The 23,255-nt window shown below is 40.6% G+C and overlaps 2 protein-coding genes across 2 annotated transcripts in view; both read left to right on the forward strand.

Annotated features, from left to right (window-relative positions):
- Positions 1–1,174: 1,174 nt before the first annotated feature.
- On the forward strand, positions 1,175–8,527 carry LOC306853480 (protocadherin gamma-A6-like). Its single transcript, XM_079390930.1, has 4 exons — positions 1,175–3,971; positions 5,754–5,812; positions 6,164–6,282; positions 7,601–8,527. The coding sequence occupies exons 1-4, from the start codon at positions 1,452–1,454 to the stop codon at positions 7,930–7,932; spliced, it is 3,030 nt and encodes a 1,009-aa protein (XP_079247056.1). The 5' UTR covers positions 1,175–1,451; the 3' UTR covers positions 7,933–8,527.
- Positions 8,528–14,858: 6,331 nt separating this feature from the next.
- The window catches only part of LOC306852915 (protocadherin Fat 4-like), a gene marked incomplete at its 3' end in the record, with an annotated part of 273,486 nt that continues 265,089 nt past the window's right edge, over positions 14,859–23,255 (forward strand). Inside the window, exons 1-3 of the mRNA XM_079390033.1 lie at positions 14,859–17,165; positions 18,939–20,009; positions 20,941–22,947. Coding sequence (XP_079246159.1) covers positions 14,874–17,165; positions 18,939–20,009; positions 20,941–22,947 — 5,370 coding nt within the window. The 5' untranslated portion in view covers positions 14,859–14,873. The remainder of the gene's footprint in view (positions 17,166–18,938; positions 20,010–20,940; positions 22,948–23,255) is intronic.

Below are 23,255 nucleotides of genomic sequence, written 5' to 3' on the forward strand. Positions count from 1 at the left end.
AGAGAGAGTCTTGCGCGTTCTTAATTAGAACATTCCTCTGCGGATGCTCGTGGGGAGCGCGCATCATCGACTGGTGAGGATTATCCATGAAAATTAAAGATTAGATTTGGGCAAACATGTGTCACTCTTTCTGTAGACACGATTCGGATTTGTCCCATCAAAACAATAACTTCCACAATCCATAATCTTATAAATCACTCGATCTGGTTTGTTGCATAGGATCACATGCGAAAATATGTCGGTATTAGTATAGCTGCTGCTTACAAGAATTTACAAGACTATATGGTCACGTAGGCCTATCCTAAACGTGTTCTTTACGAAATGGAGAAAGGCCGGGGATTCACTGTGTGTGTGTGCGTGTGCGTGTGTATGTATGTATCTCTCTCTCTCTCTCTCTCTCTCTCTCTCTATATATAAATAATCTGTCAGTCAACATTTAATATTTATACTGGCTTGCGTTCAAAATCCACCTGCAAATAAACAAGTAACCCCCTCTGAAGAAGGTCGCTAGTGTATTAGAATTACAAACTAAGGACTGATGCTTTTCATAAATAGAAAGTTTTATTTTTTATGAATTTTTTAGGTATGAATTCGCTGATTAACAGTCTCGTTTATTTCAGGGTGATTACGCGGGCCCGGTTGCTCGCGAGTTAAACGTGTCGGTACAGTGATTATGCTCCGTGCTCTCATGTCGCCGTCCGCCAATACGATTCCTCCCCATCACACACACACACACACACACACACACACACACAAACACACACACACACACACACACACACACACACACACACACACACACACACACACATGTTGGGTTTCCATGTTTTATGGGGACATCCCATAGGCGTAATGGTTTTTATACTGTACAATCTGTATGTGCTATTGCCCTACACCAACCCTACACCTAAACTTAGCCCTCACAGGAAACATGCTGCATTTTTAGATTTTCAAAAAACTTTATGCTGTATGATTTATAAGCTTGTTTCCTCATGGGGACCAAAAAATGTCCCCACAAGATTAAGATTTACTGGTATTACTATCCTTGTGGGGACATTTGGTCCCCAGGACGTGATGAATACCAGGTGCACACACACACACACACACACACACACACACACACACATCACATCACCTCCCTCTCTCGTCTCACACACTCCTCAAAGCGTCTAACACACTGGAAAATCAAAGCGCTCGCCTCTCCTGCTCACACACTGCCTGCGCTGCGCGCAAAGCGCACAACCCAGGAGAGACTCCAAGTTTGCTGCGAATTTCAATCTCTGTTGTAAATCGACACATGCACTTTTTAGATTATTTTTTATTCCACTTTGGATAACAATGCAAGTGTGTATTGTGTACCTAAATTGTTTTCCAAAAACTGTTTGAATCTTTCACAACTGAACATGAGTCTTCTTTGTAAAAGCAGCTGAAAAGATCTGATTTTTAGGAAGATGGACCGGAGGCTTCCGAAGAGGCGATGGACGTTGACAGGGCAGGTTGTGTGTCTGCTCCTGTGTGCGTGCGCACTGGACCAGGTTTTGGCGCAGATTCGCTATTCAGTTCCCGAGGAGTTGGAGCACGGGGCTTTCGTTGGAAATATCGCAGAGGACTTGGGCTTGGACGTGGCCAAATTGTCCTCACGGAGATTCCGGATTGTATCCGGGGCTAGAAAACAATATTTAGAAGTAAATTTGGAGAACGGAATTCTGTTTGTGAACGAGAAGATCGACCGCGAGGAGCTGTGTGAACAAAGTCCCATTTGTTTCTTGCACTTGCAGGTGGTCATTGAGAACCCTTTGGAACTGTACCGGGTAGAAGTGGAGATCTTGGACGTGAATGATAACGCTCCCAGTTTCCCGTGGAGCGAGTTTAATCTGGAGATCACAGAGTCTGCTGTGCCGAGCTCCCGGTTCCCGCTGGAAAGCGCGCAGGACCTGGATGTGGGCTCGAACTCTCTCCGCTCGTACTTGCTGAGCGCCAATCAACACTTCGTTCTGGACATTCAGACGCGTAACGACGGCAGCAAGTTTGCAGAACTCGTTCTGCAGTCTCCGCTGGACCGAGAGCAGCAGAAGACGCACGAGATGGTGCTCACGGCCGTGGACGGTGGCTCCCCGTTGCGCTCGGGCACGGCACAGATCACGGTAACTGTGCTGGACGCGAATGACAACGTGCCGGTGTTCGACCGCTCCGTATACCGGGTCAGCTTGGTGGAGAACGCGCCTAGAGGCACGCTCGTGCTCAAACTGAACGCCACGGACCTGGATGAAGGCGCAAACGGCGAGATCACCTATTCGTTCAGCGGGCACGCACCTCTGAAGGTGCGCGAGCTGTTCAGCGTGGATTCTCACTCGGGTGAGATCCGGGTGAAGGGAATCGTGGACTACGAGAGGGCCAGCGTGTACGAGCTCTACGTGCAGGCGAAAGACAAGGGTCCCTCAGCCGTGGCCGTGCATTGCAAAGTGCTGGTCGATATTCTGGACGTGAACGACAACGCGCCCGAGGTCATATTAACCTCTGTGTCAACACCTGTACAGGAGGACGCGCCTCCGGGCACGGTGATAGCCGTGATCAGTGTAATGGACCGCGACTCCGGAGAGAACGGAGCTGTGGATTGCCAGATCCCCGGAAATGTGCCGTTCCAGCTGCACTCCTCTTTTAAAAACTATTACACACTCGTGACCAGCGAGTTTCTCGACAGAGAGTCTGTCTCGGAGTACAACATCTCCCTCACAGCGCGAGATCTGGGCTCGCCTCCGCTGTCCACCAGGAAGACGATTCTGGTTCAAGTGTCTGACATTAACGACAACCCGCCGCGCTTCATTCAGCCCTCGTACACTGTATATGTGACCGAGAATAATGCCCCGGGCGCTTCCATTTGCTCGGTGACCGCATTCGATTCGGACTCTAATCAGAACTCGTATTTGTCCTACTCCATCCTGGACGGTCAGATTCAGGGCATGCCGGTGTCCACTTATGTCTCCATCAATTCTGATAACGGCAACATCTACGCGCTGCGCTCTTTCGATTACGAGCAGCTCCGGAACTTTCAGATCCGCGTCCAGGCGCAGGACGCCGGTTTCCCGCCGCTCAGCAGCAACGTGACCGTCAACGTGTTCGTTTTGGATCAGAATGACAACGCACCGGTCATCCTGTCCCCGCTGCCCAGAAACGGCTCTGTTGCTACTGAAATGGTGCCCAGGTCGGTGGACGCTGGGTACCTTGTGGCTAAAATCACGGCGCTCGACGCGGACGCGGGGCAAAACTCTCGCCTGTCGTATCAGATGCTGCAGACGACGGATCCCGGGCTGTTCAGCGTGGCTCTATACACCGGGGAGATCAGGACGATCCGCCGCTTTGTAGACAAAGATGCCATCAGGCAAAGATTCGTCATACTTGTCAAGGACAACGGGCAGCCGCCGCTCTCGGCCACCGTGTCCATCATTCTATCGGTGGTGGACACCGTGCCGGAGTCGCTGTCCGACTTCGGTGACCTCTCGCTCAGCCCCCAGCCCCCGTCTAACCTCGCGCTCTATTTAATCGTGTCACTGAGCACCGTCTCGCTCATCTTCCTCGTGGCCATCATCGTCCTGGCGGCCGTGAAGTGCTACAAAGACCGCGACTCCCTCGGCGGTTACGCGCTCTCCTCGCTCGGCGCCGCTTGCTGCAGCTTTGAACCGGAGCCGCCCGCCGAGGTGTTCAAAAAGTCTAATCTCAACCTGCAGATCTCCACCGGCGCCAAAGTGCCCACGAACTGCGTGGAGGTAAACAGCAATCCTGGAAATCTCTCTCAAGCTTACTGCTACAAAGTGTGTTTGACGCCTGAGTCTGCAAAGAGCGACTTTATGTTTCTCAAGCCTTGCAGTCCCGGCACACCGAGAAATAACGCGGCGAGAGGAGCGGATAATCTGGCGCTGAGTTCTCAGATCCGCTGCTCTTCCGTGAACAACGGAGCGACTACACCGAACGAGGTAGAACTGCATTCACCCTCTTTCTTAAACATCAGCTTGCTTCATTGAGTTTGTCAGGTGATCTTTATTTTTGAGTCACTTTGGTGAAGGGTATCACTTTTGCACTTGTGTAAAATATGTTGGTGAATGAGATGAATTGGTTATCAATTATCTATAAATGCACAAAAGAAAAACTGCAGGGCGCTAATTTTTTGACAGTAAATATTTAATACCTCTAAGTCAATCAATGACCTTGATTGAGAGTGAACTGGCGTCTCAAGACAGCAGCATCTACCAGAGAAACCGAGGACAATGAGCGTCTTTTAGCACTCTTTCCAGTTCTTCTTTTGTTTATGTGCGCACTCTATCCCTCTCTCTCTGTCTATATTTATTAATCTCCCTAACATGCTGCAAAACAAAACATTAAATGTTTTTATACTTCCGTGTTGTTAATGTGGCCAGCCTAATATACTAACGTAGTCTGTCTCTAACCTTCAACAGGATAAGCTTTTTAGTTCTCTACTATTGCATTTAGACACAGACATTCTTTGTCAACTGTATATCAAGGGCGCGCACACACATACACAAGCTAATTATACAGTACACAATGGCACACGGACGCAGACTGGTTTCTTCCATAATGGGGCTGGGGAAATGAAAGCATTAGGGAGCGAACAGGAGCCGATGGAGACGTGTCGCGCCTGTAGATTCTGCCACTTTGCCCTCATAGAACGAGAACGAGGGAGAAACTCTCTCTGTGTGTGTGTGTGTGTGTTCTGTTAATATCCACTAGGTGGAAACATCAGGCTGTAAAATGTAAACGTGATCACTTCGGTTATCATTCAGTTGTCAGGGTGACCTGTTGGAGAGCTAGGTGTGACCTTGCCTTGGGTCAGTGAACTTCTTACAGCCAGTGAAAAATAAACTCGTCCATTGAGGGAACTGCAACCTGTAATGTCCATAGAATATGTGGCCTTTAGGTCTCTTATAGAATATTCATGAAAGCCTCTTTTATACCCCTGATTTTCTTCACTGGCCAACACATTTAGGACAAATTCTACCCTTAAGGGTATACAAAACCTCAAACAGATGTACAGCTCTTGCGTGCAGTCAGAGCTACTTACAGGATTTCTTCTGGGGATATATTAAAGCTGAAAAATTCTTTATAAATTCACCAGAGCTGCAGCGGAAAATGCAAACGCACGGGAGTTTCTAAAATAAAACGAGAAATTAAATTAAATTGAATTCGTCGGACAGTTAAATGCGTTTTCGAAATTAATTTCCTGCCCGCTGCGGTTTCCTTTGAAGATTAAAATCGTATGTCGGTGTTCTAATTATCTACGGAAGGTATTTTGAGGAACGGTTCTAATAATAAGCTTACATGGCGCTCTCCTTATGAAAGTCTCTAAGCGAATTAATAGAGCGTGGAATCCATACTTTCTCTCTCTTTGACATGGAATAAATAACACCCCCATTCTCCTCCTCCTCCTCCTCCTCCTCCCCCTCCTCCACCCCCGCCGCATCTATGAGGATGAAAGAGAAGACCGTGACACTACAGTCATTGCTCAAGGCACCACAGCTCCAAAATATATGACATGCGATTCACACTTTTGGCCACAAGGAGGCATACACGATTCCTTTAATGCGTGAGGAATATACTCGGAGTGCCTGTGAACATCTGTAGCAATTTTATACTCTAAAAAGTTTCGAAAAATCTCCAAAAGATGTATAAACATTTATCCTACATGTGTTATAATCAGTTATTTATTTAAAGTTCTGATTTTTTTGTTCTATGTTTTGCAGTTGAAACAAGCAAACACTGACTGGGCACTCACCAAAAATCAAACTTCCTCTCTGAAAAGGTAAAACACACGTTTACTTGTCTCTGAATAGGGATATACTATAAACTTTGTGTTTTTAGTTAATAGTAACTCAAAATATTACAAACTGTTATACAGTCAAACTCAAACAATAGCACATGGTGTTAACAGTGTTGAATTTGCAGGGAATGCATGCGAGTTATATGCATAAATGTAAATGCTAGAAGTCAAAAAAGAAAAAAAGTGTATGAATATTTTTCCCTTTCTATATGATAAAATGGTTTTGTCATTTAGAGCTGGCAGACAATGAACTTTCATGCATGAAATATGGAGTAACAAAATATCTCCTTACATTATCTCAGATTGGCCTAATTTCCCATTATCTGTTTGCAGTTGTAACTCTATAAACATGGATGGCACTCTGATGCGTAAAGCCATGCAGGCTGAACCGGAGAATTATGTGGGTCAGATGGCTGCTGGACAGTACTGGACTTGGGGTACCCGCTCGAGAGGTACAACTATACTTTTTTATGTCACCTTATTTGATCCTGTTTATTTCATTACTTTAATTAATTAATTAATTTATCTATTGTTTATTTATTTATTTTTGCATTTAACAGTCAATATAAAACAGTATTCAAATTATCTGATATATTTCTAAGTGAAACAGGATATTCAACAAGGAAAAAGTGTAGGAGTGGGAATTACTAAAGGCATTGCTTTCATGAAAGCCCATGCACATGGCCATATCACCTTGTCTTATGTTGGAAATGGGATTGCTTTGCATGTTTATTTCATTTTCTCAGCCTGTTAAAATGAGTAAAAACCATGGGTGTTATTAGGCCCTACTACAGATAATTAGCTATTTTTAATATGTGATTAATGTTCAGATTCAAGGTCCAGACTGTGAATGTCTTTTATTTCTGTGCAATAGTGAGAAATATATTACTTTGACCTTGTTCAATTTGTGGGTAAATGAGACATTACTTGGAGAGACTTTCATGATTTGTTCGGCAACATAAATTATTCACCTCCGAATGCGTTTCATTTATAGAGGCAAAAGTTCAAAATTATGAAGAAATGTTTTCAAAGTAGACATTTATGCTCACTCAAGCTGCATATATTTGGTCATAAATACAGTAAAACAGTAATATTGTGAGATATACAATTTGAAATAGCTATTTTCTATTTGAATATATTTTAAAATGTAATGTATTCCTCTTATGCAAAGCTAAATACTCAGAATCATTACTCCAGTCTTCAGTGTCACACGATTCACCGGAAATCATTCTAATATGCTCATTTGCTGCTCAAGAAACATTTCTTATTATTATCAGTGTTGAAAACAGTTTTGCTGCTTCATATTTTTGTAGAAACCATGACACATACCATTCAAAAGTTTAGAATTTTTTTTTTTTTTAGCAAAGACAAACTGAGTTGATCAAGAGTGACAGTAAAGAAATGTATAATGTATAATATTATAAAAGATTCCTATTTCAAACAAATGCTGTTTTATTGAACTTTTTCTTCATCAAAGAATCCTGAAACAAGTGACACTAGTGACACTAAAGACTGGTGAAATGATGCAGAAAATGCAGTTTTGCATCACAGGAATAAATAACATTTTGAAATATATTGCAATACAAAATAGTTATTTTAAATTGTAGTAATATCACAAAATATACAGTATACTGTTTTTACTGTATTCTTGATCAAATAAATGCATCTTTGGTGAGCATAATACTTTTTTTTTTTCAAAAACATTAAACATTTTTAATTATTTAATCTAAGTAGTTCTCTCTTTCTCTCTCTTTTTTTTAACCCTTTCAGAGAACCGGATGCATTCTCCAGCAGGTAATGTTTCTCAGAGGGCCTGGACTCCTCACTACACACCCCAACACAACCCCAACCACCACCTGCAGCAGCAGCAGCCCACGGCACAGGTCCACTCGCACCCTCCGCCGGACTACCAGCACAACGTCTACATCCCCGGCACGCCGTCCGGCTTCTGCACCCTGCGGCCCATCTACCGCAGTGAGCTCGACGTCCACAACTCATTCTCCACCTTCGGCAAGAAACGTAGGTTCATCTCTCCCAGCAGCTATGACCCGCATGACGACACGGGGGCAGAGGTCATCAACAATGACTTATATAATGAATAAAATAAGACAAAAACCTATGCTGTGATGATGAACAAAAAGAGTGACTTATTACCAAAGCATAGCACTCATTATGTAGTCTCAGCCTCAGATGGACCGACACAGTCCATTCATTGACCATCTGATGCATTTTGCACATGCAATGCAATTTTTGTTGATTTATTGTTTTTAAAATAATACCAGGTTGATACTACGATCACTGGATTCGCCATAGTTTGCCTGGATCGTGGCTTCAAATCTTCGAAAGTTATTCAGGAGCAGAACTGTATATCCCACTTTGTTTTCTCTCTGTGAACTTGTTTAGCAGGACAAAAGTTCTTATCACAAAGTCTAAAAACGCTTCACCTTTTTCTGATTTCCGTGCAACAGTTTTGCAGAGATTATAGAATGTAACAGTGCTTGACCACTTTCTCAGTGGACTTGGTTCCAGAAGTATTTTTCCCATTACGATTTAAAAAAAGAGTGTTCATTAAAAAGTTTTAAGCCATAAACCAACCAACCAGTTATGAATTTAATCACAACATTACAAACTTAGATTAGAAGCCAAAAAGTATTTGAAGATCGAAAAAAAAATTACTAGATTGAACTTTATAACTTTAACAAGCAAATATGAACAAAAATTCAATGTGTTTGCAATTACATAATAAACATAAAAATGATGGAGAATCATAAAACTATTAATTTAAAGATGTTAAATTTAGATTTAAAGATTTCTCCGCATAATCATGAGGTTTTCATGTGGAATTATGATGTTAAACACAAACACTTAAGGAAAAAGTTTAAATAATGCAAAATGATAGCTTCAACAAAAGCATATACCATCAAATAACAAGCTTGTCATTCACAATAGGTCTGTCTTTAAAGGTTTATCAGTTATTGTTCACTTCCCCTGTGGAGATAACGAATGGAGCTTTTACTTCCGGAACCGACTGTTGCACTTTATTTTCAGATAAAACCAGCACTAAATGGCATGTAAAAATAAAAACAGTTTTGTTGCTTTAAATGTAAATCAGGCAGATTGAGCAGCAAACTGACATTATGCTGCAAGTCTGAGACCACTTGACACGTGACAGGCAGGGAACCAAACCTTTATGATGTCACAGTGCCGCTACGCTTTGATGGGTCTGTCCGTCACCGCTCTGTGCTCACACTCACTCAAACATGCACTTTTCACTCACATAGTGTGTGTTTGTGGCACATCATTCTGGCCTGCTCATAGGACATATTGTCTCTCTTGTCATTGGGGCCTATTGTACTTAACTACAGAAGCTCTGTTCCTTAGGATATGATAGTCTGGCTGTTTTCTGACAAACAGATATTTAAAAGAACTTGAATTAGTTAAAGGAGTGAGGCGAGTTCTTATGATCCCAGTGAAGCTAAGAAAATTGCTTGTTCTGTTATATCAGGACAATATGTTATATTATTTGTAATTGAATCTGCTTGGTTAGTTTGACCACACCGGGCCTAAAGGTCAAAGGTCATGCAGCACCACTAGTGCAGCAGTGAGAGCCCAGGCCTGAGATTTAATACAGTACTGAATATCATTATTATTTTTATATTTTCCTACTGTTGTTACTTTGACAATCATTTCAGCCAAAATGTGATTATTACCCGCCTTTTGCACACCGTGTGAGCATATAAATCAATACAGTGGTTATGATGAGACTGAATTATGGGCTAGGAGAAGGTGGATGCTCACCAAGTGAAACTGATCGATTCAATATGATGTAGGAATCATATGTAGGAATATATCTACTCATGTAGGAATGACTGGATCCGCACTTAGAGACACATTACTGCCTCATACAAGTGAACAGGATGTGAAAGTCCATTCATTCCAAATATGTACATACAAATATGAGAATTAAATATTTTTTTCTGAAATAAAACTGCAGTGTTGTGATTCATATTTTTACAGGTGAAACTACGAATAATAAAATACTACAAGCCAATTGCTTACTGAATACTGTGCAATGTACACTGTATACTGCTTACTACTTGTAAAAATAGTAAGATGCAGTATCAATGAATGTTTTGAAGGGTAAGTATTAATTTTTTCACATGAACTTTCACGGGAGTGGCATCCAGTTATATCAGAAATGTATTGTTTTGTCTTTTAATTCAGTGTTGCTGTTTGCAGTTTTTATTCAGTTTTTCTTGTGTTCAGCCTTTTCGGTTTGTGGGTAAAAGTAGGTCTGTGGTTAACACTACTTCAAGAGTCTTTCATGTTTTATTTTTTAAAGCATACAGCATAAATTATGCACAGTCATATTCTCAGGTGTGAATTTTGAAACCATTGTGTGCTCTAAAAAATAAAAACGCTAAAAAAGTTGCATAGTCTGTTGCAGCAACTTATGTTTTTTAAGGGAATAAAAGTGCTTCAAAATTTATTTACAACGTACACCGTTTTTGTTGCAGAAAAAAACGTGAAAGAAAAAATTGATAATAATTACAATACTGCATGGTTCAAACGGCTAATTCTCTTGCAGGTTTAAGGACTAGAAATTGAACAGCTCTATTGTCTTAATTAATTCTCACCAGCTCTTATCTTTACATAGTCGCATGAAAAGACATTTCTCAGCACAATGAAAATAAAATGACCCAGGCCACTCTCTCATGCACCGAGTAAACATTGCAAATGCTAACATATGCTAATGAGCTCTCTTATATTCCCTTTTTCCTCCCACGGAGAATAGACTTGGTTCATTAACTAAACAAACACAAAACTCCATCGTCTAAATATCATTTTAATTAAAGACGGGGAAACAGAAGGGCCCGTGGGGGGAATCAGGCTCCCCCTGAAAATGCCACACCTGGACGCAATCTCTCCCGCGCCCTTTCCATTTTAATATCCCAGGGAAATGATTTCAGAATGTCAATAGATGAGTATCGCCCAGTTGAGAGGGGTAATTAGGTTTGCCGTGTGTCCTTTCAGATTACAAACGTTAATGAAGAAACGGTCTCCATGGCGCTAACACACTTCTCTAAATCGAAGTTCATCTCTCTGAGGGCCCGTGAACCGGAGGTGAGGAGATGAGCAATTTAGACATGTCCCTCTCTAGACTACAGATCGGGAATTAGAGGAGCTCCGCTTTTACCTCACAGAGTCACATTCAAACAATGACACCCTTTTGAGAAGTAGGAACAATCTGCTCACAGAAAACTTCTAAAAACTGCGCTCATGAATATTAATTAGGTGGCTAAAGAGTGGTCCTCGCTGATTGGCTGACAGACAGACTGTAGCTATAGTTGCTCATATATGTTTAGTGTTTTTTATTAATGATTATAATTAATTTATTATGTGTAACTTAAAGGATATTGTAATTTTCTTGAATGTTAAAGAACTGTATGTTTAAGCTGTGATTAAATCTAGTGCTTAAATTGGTCAGCAGTAATTTTATTGGTCATTATTGTGAAGTAACTGAACTATAAAGATGAAGTGGTATTTTTTTAAATATCTGTATTTGTGATGTACACTGTTTAGGCCTTCACCTTTGACATCTAGCAAGTAAGTGCATCTCCCGTTTGACCTTGTCCTTGTCCTAGACAGAATGTTTTAGCTGTAGCTGTTTCTATGACAACACCAGTCCAAAATCTCTCTCTTCTTTGTTCCATCCTGTTTGGTTCTAAACCAGTAGCAGAGCTGCTCTGTCTGATATTATTGCGACATAGTCTGCCATTAATCCATGCTGTTGGGTTGCATTACGAAGTTTAATGGACAGTGACGAGTTTTATTCCCTCCATAAATATAGGTTTTGTAGATTAGTATTTACTATGGCTTGACATAAACTCTGATATTTCGCTCTCTTACATATTTGTCTCTGAGACCAGGAGCTGTCAGGTGAAAATATTTGTCTTTTTGCATATGAAAATTAACTTATAATGATAATATGAATTATTGAATATCAAATGTGCATATGAACTGTGTATATACACATACTGCACATACGATATACATATGCATTAGGTAAATATAAATACAAATAGAGTGGGGTCAGAATAGCTTCATTCTAACTAGTGGTCTCAGTATTAACCATAAATTAGTACCTTATATTTGATTTATTGTTACTTTAAACTTTCAGTTTTCAAGAACGATAACTAAGAAACTAATGACCTGAATTTTTCTGTGTGAATATGCAGCTCATTGATTCTTTAGAAGTGGGACAAAACAGGGCGAAATATCGAGAAAATAAAACCTTATACACAGACAAATTAAACCACATTTTTGTATCTTACATGTACTAAGCTACTGAGCTATGCTTTGATTCAACCTCACAACTTTTCTCTTTTTCATCAAAATGTGCTTTTTACCTTGCCATCATTATTTTGCAATCAAGCAGTCAAGATGTTTTTAACATTTCAACACACATTATCAAAATATTAATCTAATGGAGGTGACAGACCTGACTGAGTTGACACATCTGACGGTGGTGATGGAAACCTGAATTTAGTCATTTTAACTAATACATTGAATCAATCAATTACTGTATTAAAACAAACACAGCAAACAGTTAGTATGTTATTGTTTGTAAAGCTTTTTTCAAGATTCACATTTATGTATTTTGATATATCATTGGAACACAAATGAGCTATAACAAGGTAACTTCAAAACAGTTAAATTAACAAATAAAACAATTAGTTGTTACCACCAGGATCTTAATATTCACATTTAAACATCTTAACAAATGATCCAAAAATGATCAGAAAATATATGATCATATACATTATTAGGAAAATTAAACACTATTTTATATTTAATATAATTAAAAATATGATGACTTTGACATTGAATGTCAACTCATTGATGTACTCTGCAGAGGTGGAATGTGGCAAGGGGGTTGTTTAGAGTGACTGATATTACCTGATTTTATTACATTTTAATGTCTGACATTGTTGACAAAAAGTAGGGACACGACTTTAAAACCTTATGAAACCGCATGAAAAAATAACCTTACTTTGATATGAGATATTAGTAAGTGTTACTTTTGATAAAACAAACTCTTTTTCATCAAAAAAACATTTTTATCCATTTTATAGCATATAAATGATTGAACTTCTCCGTGGACACACTATTTTAGATATAGTGAGAAGACAATAAGTGTCATAGATTTGATTTATGAATGATAAAATTAAACTGAAGGGAATAATTGTGTTAAATACATTCTATTATTAATCCCTCATAATATTTACAATTGAAAATAATTAAATTTTTAAACCTAATAGCAGTTACAATTGCTGGACATGTTTTGTCCCATGTCTCAAGAATCAGTGAGCTGCATTTTGGGAAATCAGTCTAAAAAAACACCACTAGAGGTCGCCTGCACCACATCTCGACAAGCTTAAGGAGCAGTGCAGATGCAACATTGCAGAAATTACAGTTGCTGGAGCATTGTATTTACCAGATAGATAGATAGATAGATAGATAGATAGATAGATAGATAGATAGATAGATAGATAGATAGATAGATAGATAGATAGATAGATAGATAGATAGATAGATAGATAGATAGATAGATAGATAGATAGATAGATAGATAGATAGATAGATAGATAGATAGATAGATAGATAGATAAGCAATCCATGTTAAATGAAATTGTAATGATATTTTGTGCTTTCAGTCTTTCAGTACATACTTTACATGAATGATTAGACAGAGTTTAACCAAAACGTTTATTTTAGAGTAATTACTGTTAGAGGGCTCACTTTGAATTAAATTGCAATAACAAGTTACAGTGACATTTTACTTTTATGAGATATAGTCATTTATTATTGTTATTATTATTATTATTAATGTCTATTTGCAGAGGGAAACTGAAGTGCCAAAGAAAAATGTATTTTTACAATAATTTAATTCCCAATGCAGAATCTTCAAATCTTCAAGGGAGCATGAGTTCATCTGACTGGCATCCAGTCCTGGAAGAGAGAGAAAAGAGGATGTGTTGAAACAGCCACAGTTCACAGAACGAGAGGCAAGTCAAAAAATGCTGTAAAGAACAGCCAAGCAGCCGTTATTTTCTCTCAGCCATTGTACATGTGAGATTCTTCAAATGAAATTATGTTGCTCTCTTTAGCCAAAAAAGTATTTTTTTGTATTTCAGATTAAATTAATCAACTATTAAATCCATTACATTTTTATATTTACATGCATTGATGGATCAGAAAAAAAAGTTAAATCATCTACTAGTCTGTGCTGAGCCTTTGTTGCATGAAATCTGATGTAAATGTTATTCTGTAGCATCCCTGTCAATATTAATAACAATTCTAATAATAATAATGACTAAATACTAAATAATAAGAATAATAATAATAACAAATGCCAAGTATGCCAAAGCATTTTATAACATTTTATGCAGTGACACCATAATGAAATAGAGAAAGGAAGAATAAAGAAAAGCACACAGGCTGCACACATGCACGCACACACACACACACACACACACACACACACACAGAGGGAGAGAGACAGGGAAGTTCATTGATCTACATTTAATACAGACAAATGGCTTAGATTATTTTCGTTGATGAACAATATAACACTATAAAACGATTTGCAAAAGCATGTCTTCTATTTATTAATTTAATCCAGTAAATATACAGTTCTTGTCTCTGTCTCAGCGAGTCGCTGTTGGCCAGTAAATGACACACAGGCTTCATTTAAAGGGACGCTGTCATATACCAGAAGCCTGGTGGTCCTGAGAACAGCATCTTTTTCAGCAGGAGCGGGGATATTACAGGAATATTTTTACAAGGAGAACTGAACAAGGGATGTTTTAAGGAGCAACACGGCTAGTAACTCCATCTAACTGATCTTTTCTGAGTGATTGTGTGTCTTCTGCTGGAATTGATGATGAAGCCAATTGGACGGTGGGTTCCGTTTTTCTTTGTACTTTGGGCAACATGGGAAACGGCTTTGTCTGTCACGCGATATTCCATACCGGAGGAGATGGAGCGCGGGTCCGTCGTTGCAAATCTAGCAGCTGATTTAGGGCTGGATGTTAGTGGACTAGCACAGCGAGAGGTAAAACTTGACATTTTCCATAACAACAAATATCTTGATATTAATAAAAGAACTGGTGAGCTATTTATTGTTGAGAAAATGGACAGGGAATCTCTTTGTAATACGAAAACTATGACCTGCTTTTTAAAATTAGACCTAATAATTGAAAGTCCATTACGCATTTTTAATATTGAATTAGGCATCACAGACATTAACGATAATGCTCCTCATTTCCGGCGAGATAAGATTGAATTGGATGTCTCAGAGTCCGCAACACCGGGAGAAAGATTTTCTTTGCCCAATGCCTTTGACCCGGACGTTGGTGCCAATACAGTCAAGACCTATAAATTAAGTGAAAGTGAACATTTCACTGTTGATATACATTCTGGTAGTGATGGTACAAAATATGTCGATTTGGTCCTCAAGAAGGCTTTAGACAGGGAAGAGAAGGCTGTTCATAATCTGATACTCACTGCAATCGATGGCGGGGTCCCTGCGCGCTCTGGCACAGCTAGTATTATTGTGCGCGTCCAAGATACAAATGACAACGCCCCTCAGTTTGATCAAGCAGTTTATTCTCTGAATATTAGCGAAAATTCTCCAGCTGGTACTGTTGTTGTTAAATTAAACGCTACAGATGCCGATGAAGGCCCAAACGCTGACCTTACATACTCATTTACGCTTTATACTTCTGAGAAAACGCAGGAAATGTTCTCGCTGAATTCAAAAACTGGTGAAATTGCGGTTAAGGGCACCATCGATTATGAAGATATGAAAATATTTGAGATGTTTCTCGAGGCTAAAGACAATGGCCCCGTTCCTCTCTCCGGTCAATGCAGAGTGACTGTGTATGTAAAGGATATGAACGATAACTATCCCGAGATAACCATAAAATCTCTTAAGAATACCGTGGACGAAAACATTCCAGTCGGCTCTGTTATAGCTCTGGTGGGTGTTGGTGACAGAGACACGGGAGATAATGGTAAGGTAAATCTGACAATGAACAAATCCTTACCATTTCTTTTAAACCAAACCTCTGACTACCTCTATGAGTTATTGGTGTCAGAACCGTTAGATCGTGAAATTGTCCCAGAATATGAGATCATGTTGGTTGTGATGGATAAAGGGAATCCTCCCTTATCTGATAACGAAACTATAACAGTCCACTTGCTAGATGTCAATGATAACGCACCGCAGTTTCCACAGACATTCTACACGATACCTGTTATGGAGAATAACGCGCCTGGAGCTTTACTGAGCTCTTTAACTGCTATAGACCCAGATCTCCATGAAAATCAGTATTTAGTCTATTTTATAATAGAGAAGGAAATAGTGAACACCTCAATGTCCATGCTGTTCTCCATTAACCCAGAGAACGGGAATCTTTACGCGCTAAAGACGTTTGACTATGAGATAGAGAAGGAGTTTCTTTTCCACATCGAGGCCAGAGACTCTGGCGTTCCTCCGCTCAGCAGTAACGTGACCGTTCACATTATTATCATGGATCAGAACGACAACACACCGCTTATAGTGTCTCCATGGCGCGCGCACGGCTCAGTGGTGGAGGAAAAGATCCCGAGATCCACCGATAAAGGGACTCTGATAGCCAAAGTCATCGCCATAGACTCTGATTCAGTGCACAACTCTCGAATCACGTACCAGTTTCTCCACAACACTGACGCGACATTATTCAGCTTGGATCAATATAACGGAGAGATCCGGACCATGAGAATGTTCAGTTACAGAGACTCGCGCCACCAGCAGCTGGTTGTGATCGCCAAGGACAACGGAGAGCCCGCGCTCTCTGCTACAGTCACCATCAAACTGTCCACGGTGGAGACCGCCCTTAAAACCTATGCTGACATGACTGAGGTGCCTTTGGGATATGACATCTTCTCCGATTTAAACCTGTATCTGGTGATCGGACTGGGCTCTGTTTCATTTCTTTTACTCATCACTATATTGGTCACCATCGTGCTGAAGTGTCAGAAAACGAAGCCCAGCAAAGCGGCTCCTCCGAGCAGGAACAGTGTGATCAGCGAGAGGAACTCGACCATCGCGGATTCCACTCTGGTCTCCAACGATGCCTACTGGTACAGTTTATTTCTGGCAGAGACCAGGAAAGGAAAACTGGTGGTGAGACAGCCTGTGCCAAAGGGATCGAGATACATCGTGTCCAGTATACCGAGGAGCACAGGACTGTCCGAGACCAGCGACTCAGCTGCTTCTACTCTACAGGTGAGATCACTTTTATAGTCTACAATTTGATTCTTTATTGCACATTTATTATGAATTACGAAGCACCCATTCAGAGGTAAGAATATTTAAATAATTGCACTTTATTTATTAAATTGTCAAAGTTAGTGGATATTTTAACATAACCTGTGCACAATTTAAGGCACCTCAGTGTGTGTGCGCCAAGTGGCGCTGTAGTCTCACAAACTGTAAATCACTGCGAGCGTAATTTCAACGTCACCATCACAGTTGACCATTTTGCACTGAACCCTTGTTTTCTGCGTCTGCCCGGCTTTAGACTAAATATTAGGTTTACATCGAGGAAACTTTTTATATTTTATCCCTTCACTAACACTTTTTTTTCATCTCATTTTGGAGTCCAATCTAGGGCTTTGTTGCTGCACGAACTGCTTTGTCCTTGCATCATAAGCATTTGATCAGACAATGGATTCTGATTTGAACGCCCGGTCATGGAGAAGGTATGTCGCGCTGCTTTTTCTTTTATCGGTGTTTCTTCAGTCGGCTCTGGCTGTTACTCACTATTCTATTCCAGAGGAGATGGAAGTGGGATCTGTCGTGGCAAATTTAGCCACGGATTTGGGACTTGACGTACAGACTTTGATTAAAAGAAACGTCCGATTAGATGTTATTGCTAACAAGAGATACCTAGCCATAAACAAAGACAGGGGCGAGCTGTACATACTAGAGAAGATTGATCGTGAATATCTGTGTCCTGCCAAGACCACTTGCTTTTTAAAAATGGAAGTTATAGTGGAGAACCCTGAGCGAATATTTTATATAGAACTGGAAATCACAGACATTAATGACAACAACCCTCAATTTCGACGAGACACAATCAATTTAGATATCACTGAATCCACACCAGCTGGTGAGCGATTTTCTGTCAGTAATGCAGTGGATTCTGATGTCGGTTCCAATTCGGTTAAAACATATTATCTGAGCCAGAACGAGCACTTTGATATTGAAATTCACTCTGGGAGGGACGGCTCCAAATTTGCAGACTTAATTTTAAAAAAGGCTCTAGATCGTGAAACCCAAGCAGTTCATAATCTGATATTGACAGCAGTGGATGGCGGAGTCCCTCCGCGTTCAGGTACGGCCAGTATCATCGTTCGGGTGTTGGATGCAAATGACAACGCCCCTAAATTTGATAAGGAGAGCTACACCATCAATTTAACTGAAAACTCACCCATAGGCAGTCTGGTTCTTAAATTAAATGCAACAGATCTAGATGAGGGTTCTAATGCCGACCTTGTGTATTCATTTAGTCTGTATACATCAGAGAAGACACAGAAAGCTTTCAGTTTAAATCCTGATAGTGGTGAAATTAAAGTGAAGGAGATGGTTAATTATGAAGACTTTAGAATTTACGATATGGAGGTTATAGCATCAGATAAAGGAACTCATCCATTATCCGGTCAATGTAAATTATCCATTATAATTACTGATATGAATGACAATCACCCTGAAATTTCGATGAAGTCATTTCAGAGTCCAGTGAAAGAGGATATAGCTGTAAATACAGTGATTGCAGTTGTTAGTGTGAATGATAAAGATTCAGGAGAAAATGGACAGGTAGATATTCATATTTCTGATGATTTACCTTTCGCGCTCAAAGAATCATCTGATAATTATTATGAATTATTAGTTTCAGAACCGTTAGACCGTGAAAAGGTTCCAGAATATGACATCACTATTACCGTGACTGACAGGGGTAACCCGCCGTTATCTGATAATGAAACTATAACTTTAGAGCTGCTGGACGTTAACGACAATGTTCCTCAGTTCCCACAGACATTCTACACGATACCTGTTATGGAGAATAACGCGCCTGGAGCTTTACTGAGCTCTTTAACTGCTATAGACCCAGATCTCCATGAAAATCAGTATTTAGTCTATTTTATCATAGAGAAAGAAATAGTGAACACCTCCATGTCCATGCTGTTCTCCATTAACCCAGAGAACGGGAATCTTTACGCGCTAAAGACGTTTGACTATGAGATAGAGAAGGAGTTTGTTTTCCACATCGAGGCCAGAGACTCTGGCGTTCCTCCGCTCAGCAGTAACGTGACCGTTCACATTATTATCATGGATCAGAACGACAACACACCGCTTATAGTGTCTCCATGGCGCGCGCACGGCTCGGTGGTGGAGGAAAAGATCCCGAGATCCACCGATAAAGGGACTCTGATAGCCAAAGTCATCGCCATAGACTCTGATTCAGTGCACAACTCACGAATCACGTACCAGTTTCTCCACAACACTGACGCGACATTATTCAGCTTGGATCAATATAACGGAGAGATCCGGACCATGAGAATGTTCAGTTACAGAGACTCGCGCCACCAGCAGCTGGTTGTGATCGCCAAGGACAACGGAGAGCCCGCGCTCTCTGCTACAGTCACCATCAAACTGTCCACGGTGGAGACCGCCCTTAAAACCTACGCTGACATGACTGAGGTGCCTTTGGGATATGACATCTTCTCCGATTTAAACCTGTATCTGGTGATCGGACTGGGCTCTGTTTCATTTCTTTTACTCATCACTATATTGGTCACCATCGTGCTGAAGTGTCAGAAAACGAAGCCCAGCAAAGCGGCTCCTCCGAGCAGGAACAGTGTGATCAGCGAGAGGAACTCGACCATCGCGGATTCCACTCTGGTCTCCAACGATGCCTACTGGTACAGTTTATTTCTGGCAGAGACCAGGAAAGGAAAACTGGTGGTGAGACAGCCTGTGCCAAAGGGATCGAGATACATCGTGTCCAGTATACCGAGGAGCACAGGACTGTCCGAGACCAGCGAGTCGGCTGCTTCTACTCTACAGGTAAGACGATTTATAAACGCATAATGCACAATTTCCTTCAGATTACAAGAGAAGAGGCGGTGCGTGCGTTCTAAGTAGCATACTCAGTGTTTCCCAGGTTGAGGACATACAGTATTTTTCTTTCTTTCATATAGTAATTATTTAAATTTCTCTTCAATTATACTATTATGCCTGTTTTATACTTTGCTCTTGTTATTTTGAAGCTGTTCGTCTATTATCACATTGTTCCTTGGCATCGAGTAAAACATCAAAAATCATAACATAAGCAATGCGGAAAATAGAAGAATACATATTCTAAGCAAGGATTTGTTCCTTCTTGCTCCTTCCTATTGTATATGTTCAGACCATACTCGCAGTGTCGCTGTTCTCTAAGAAAACGGTTTTGGTCATAATCTCTATTGCCATGACAGCTTTTCTATAGAAGGAAAGCGCACAAAGGATCGGACCATGAGAAGAGCTTTGTTGTGTGTACCTTTCGTTTCTCAGTCAATTTCATGATCATACTGAATACTAATATCTCAGACGTGGCATAATGGAGGGATGCGTAAAATCACAGTTTTGGAGGTATGTAATGGTCCTCGTATATTTCTCCGCTATTTTGGACACAGCGTCCTCTGTTACGCATTATTCTATTCCAGAAGAAATGGAGGAAGGCTCTGTTGTCGCTAATTTGGCGTCAGATTTGGGACTGGATGTGAAAACACTCAGCAGACGAAAAATGCGGCTAGACATAATCTCTAACAAAAAATATCTAGATGTTAACAAGGAGACAGGCGAGCTCTACATATTAGAAAAGATGGATCGAGAATACCTCTGTGTATCAAAAACAGCAACAACATGTTTTATCAAAATGGAAGTAATACTCGAGAACCCTGTTCGAATATTTAACATCGAAATTGAAATTGTAGACATAAATGATAATGCTCCCCAGTTTCGGAGAGATACTATCCATCTGGATATATCAGAATCTACAGCAGCCGGGGAGAGGTTCTCGCTCAGTAATGCGGTGGATCCTGATATTGGAACGAATTCGATTAAAACGTATTATTTGAGTGAGAGCGAACATTTTGACATTGAAATACAAACAGGAAGGGATAGTTCAAAATTTGCTGATTTAATTCTGAAAAAGACTTTAGACAGAGAAAAACAGGCTTTACATAATCTGATACTCACTGCTGTGGATGGAGGAGTCCCCGCGCGCTCTGGCACTGCTAGTATTATTGTGCGCGTTTTGGACACTAATGACAACGCCCCTCAGTTCGATAAAGACAGTTATACTATAAATCTAACAGAAAACGCACCTATTGGAAGCCTTGTAGTGAAATTAAACGCCACTGATAAAGATGAAGGAACGAATTCCGATATATTTTACACTTTTAGTCTGTATACTTCAGAAAAAACGCAGCAGACATTCAGTCTGAACCCCGACAATGGAGAAATCAGAGTAAAAGAAATGATTAATTATGAAGATTTCAGGATTTATGATATGGAAATTATAGCAACAGATAAAGGAGCTAATAGTCTCTCTGGAAAGTGTAAAGTTAAGATTTTAATCACAGATATGAATGACAATTATCCTGAAATTTCTATAAAATCATTCTCAAGTCCAGTGAAAGAGGATATAGCTATAAATACAGTGATTGCAGTTGTTAGTGTGAATGATAAAGATTCAGGAGAAAATGGACAGGTCGATATTCATATTTCTGATGATTTACCTTTCGCGCTCAAAGAATCATCTGATAATTATTATGAATTATTAGTTTCAGAACCGTTAGACCGTGAAAAGGTTCCAGAATATGACATCACTATTACCGTGACTGACAGGGGTAACCCGCCGTTATCTGATAATGAAACTATAACTTTAGAGCTGCTGGACGTTAACGACAATGTTCCTCAGTTCCCACAGACATTCTACACGATACCTGTTATGGAGAATAACGCGCCTGGAGCTTTACTGAGCTCTTTAACTGCTATAGACCCAGATCTCCATGAAAATCAGTATTTAGTCTATTTTATCATAGAGAAAGAAATAGTGAACACCTCCATGTCCATGCTGTTCTCCATTAACCCAGAGAACGGGAATCTTTACGCGCTAAAGACGTTTGACTATGAGATAGTGAAGGAGTTTCTTTTCCACATCGAGGCCAGAGACTCTGGCGTTCCTCCGCTCAGCAGTAACGTGACCGTTCACATTATTATCATGGATCAGAACGACAACACACCGCTTATAGTGTCTCCATGGCGCGCGCACGGCTCGGTGGTGGAGGAAAAGATCCCGAGATCCACCGATAAAGGGACTCTGATAGCCAAAGTCATCGCTATAGACTCTGATTCAGTGCACAACTCTCGAATCACGTACCAGTTTCTCCACAACACTGACGCGACATTATTCAGCTTGGATCAATATAACGGAGAGATCCGGACCATGAGAATGTTCAGTTACAGAGACTCGCGCCACCAGCAGCTGGTTGTGATCGCCAAGGACAACGGAGAGCACGCGCTCTCTGCTACAGTCACCATCAAACTGTCCACGGTGGAGACCGCCCTTAAAACCTATGCTGACATGACTGAGGTGCCTTTGGGATATGACATCTTCTCCGATTTAAACCTGTATCTGGTGATCGGACTGGGCTCTGTTTCATTTCTTTTACTCATCACTATATTGGTCACCATCGTGCTGAAGTGTCAGAAAACGAAGCCCAGCAAAGCGGCTCCACCGAGCAGGAACAGTGTGATCAGCGAGAGGAACTCGACCATCGCGGATTCCACTCTGGTCTCCAACGATGCCTACTGGTACAGTTTATTTCTGGCAGAAACCAGGAAAGGAAAGCTGGTGGTCAGACAGCCTGTGCCAAAGGGATCGAGATACATCGTGTCCAGTATACCGAGGAGCACAGGACTGTCCGAGACCAGCGAGTCGGCTGCTTCTACTCTACAGGTAAGCACATGGTGAATCATAATAATAATAATAAAAACAAATCTAATCTAAGTTATGGATTTTTTTCCCCCGGTCAGATGAAATTTCCTTTTAGGTTAAACTTTGCGCACGCGTATTTGCTTTTATTTTGCTTTAACTTACCAATAAATCTGTTCAGGAGGTAGATAAATAATATTTTGCATCAATTTTACGCTTTGCAATGAAGTTATTTATTCTTCAGAGATAATTCAGCTGAATTCAACCTCTAAATGTTTCTTGCGTTTAATTAGGAGACTTGCGTTAATCACCTGTGACATAAAGCATGTTTA

This window comes from Barbus barbus (genome assembly GCF_936440315.1).
Source record: "Barbus barbus genome assembly, chromosome: 33".
Classification (NCBI taxonomy): domain Eukaryota; kingdom Metazoa; phylum Chordata; class Actinopteri; order Cypriniformes; family Cyprinidae; genus Barbus; species Barbus barbus.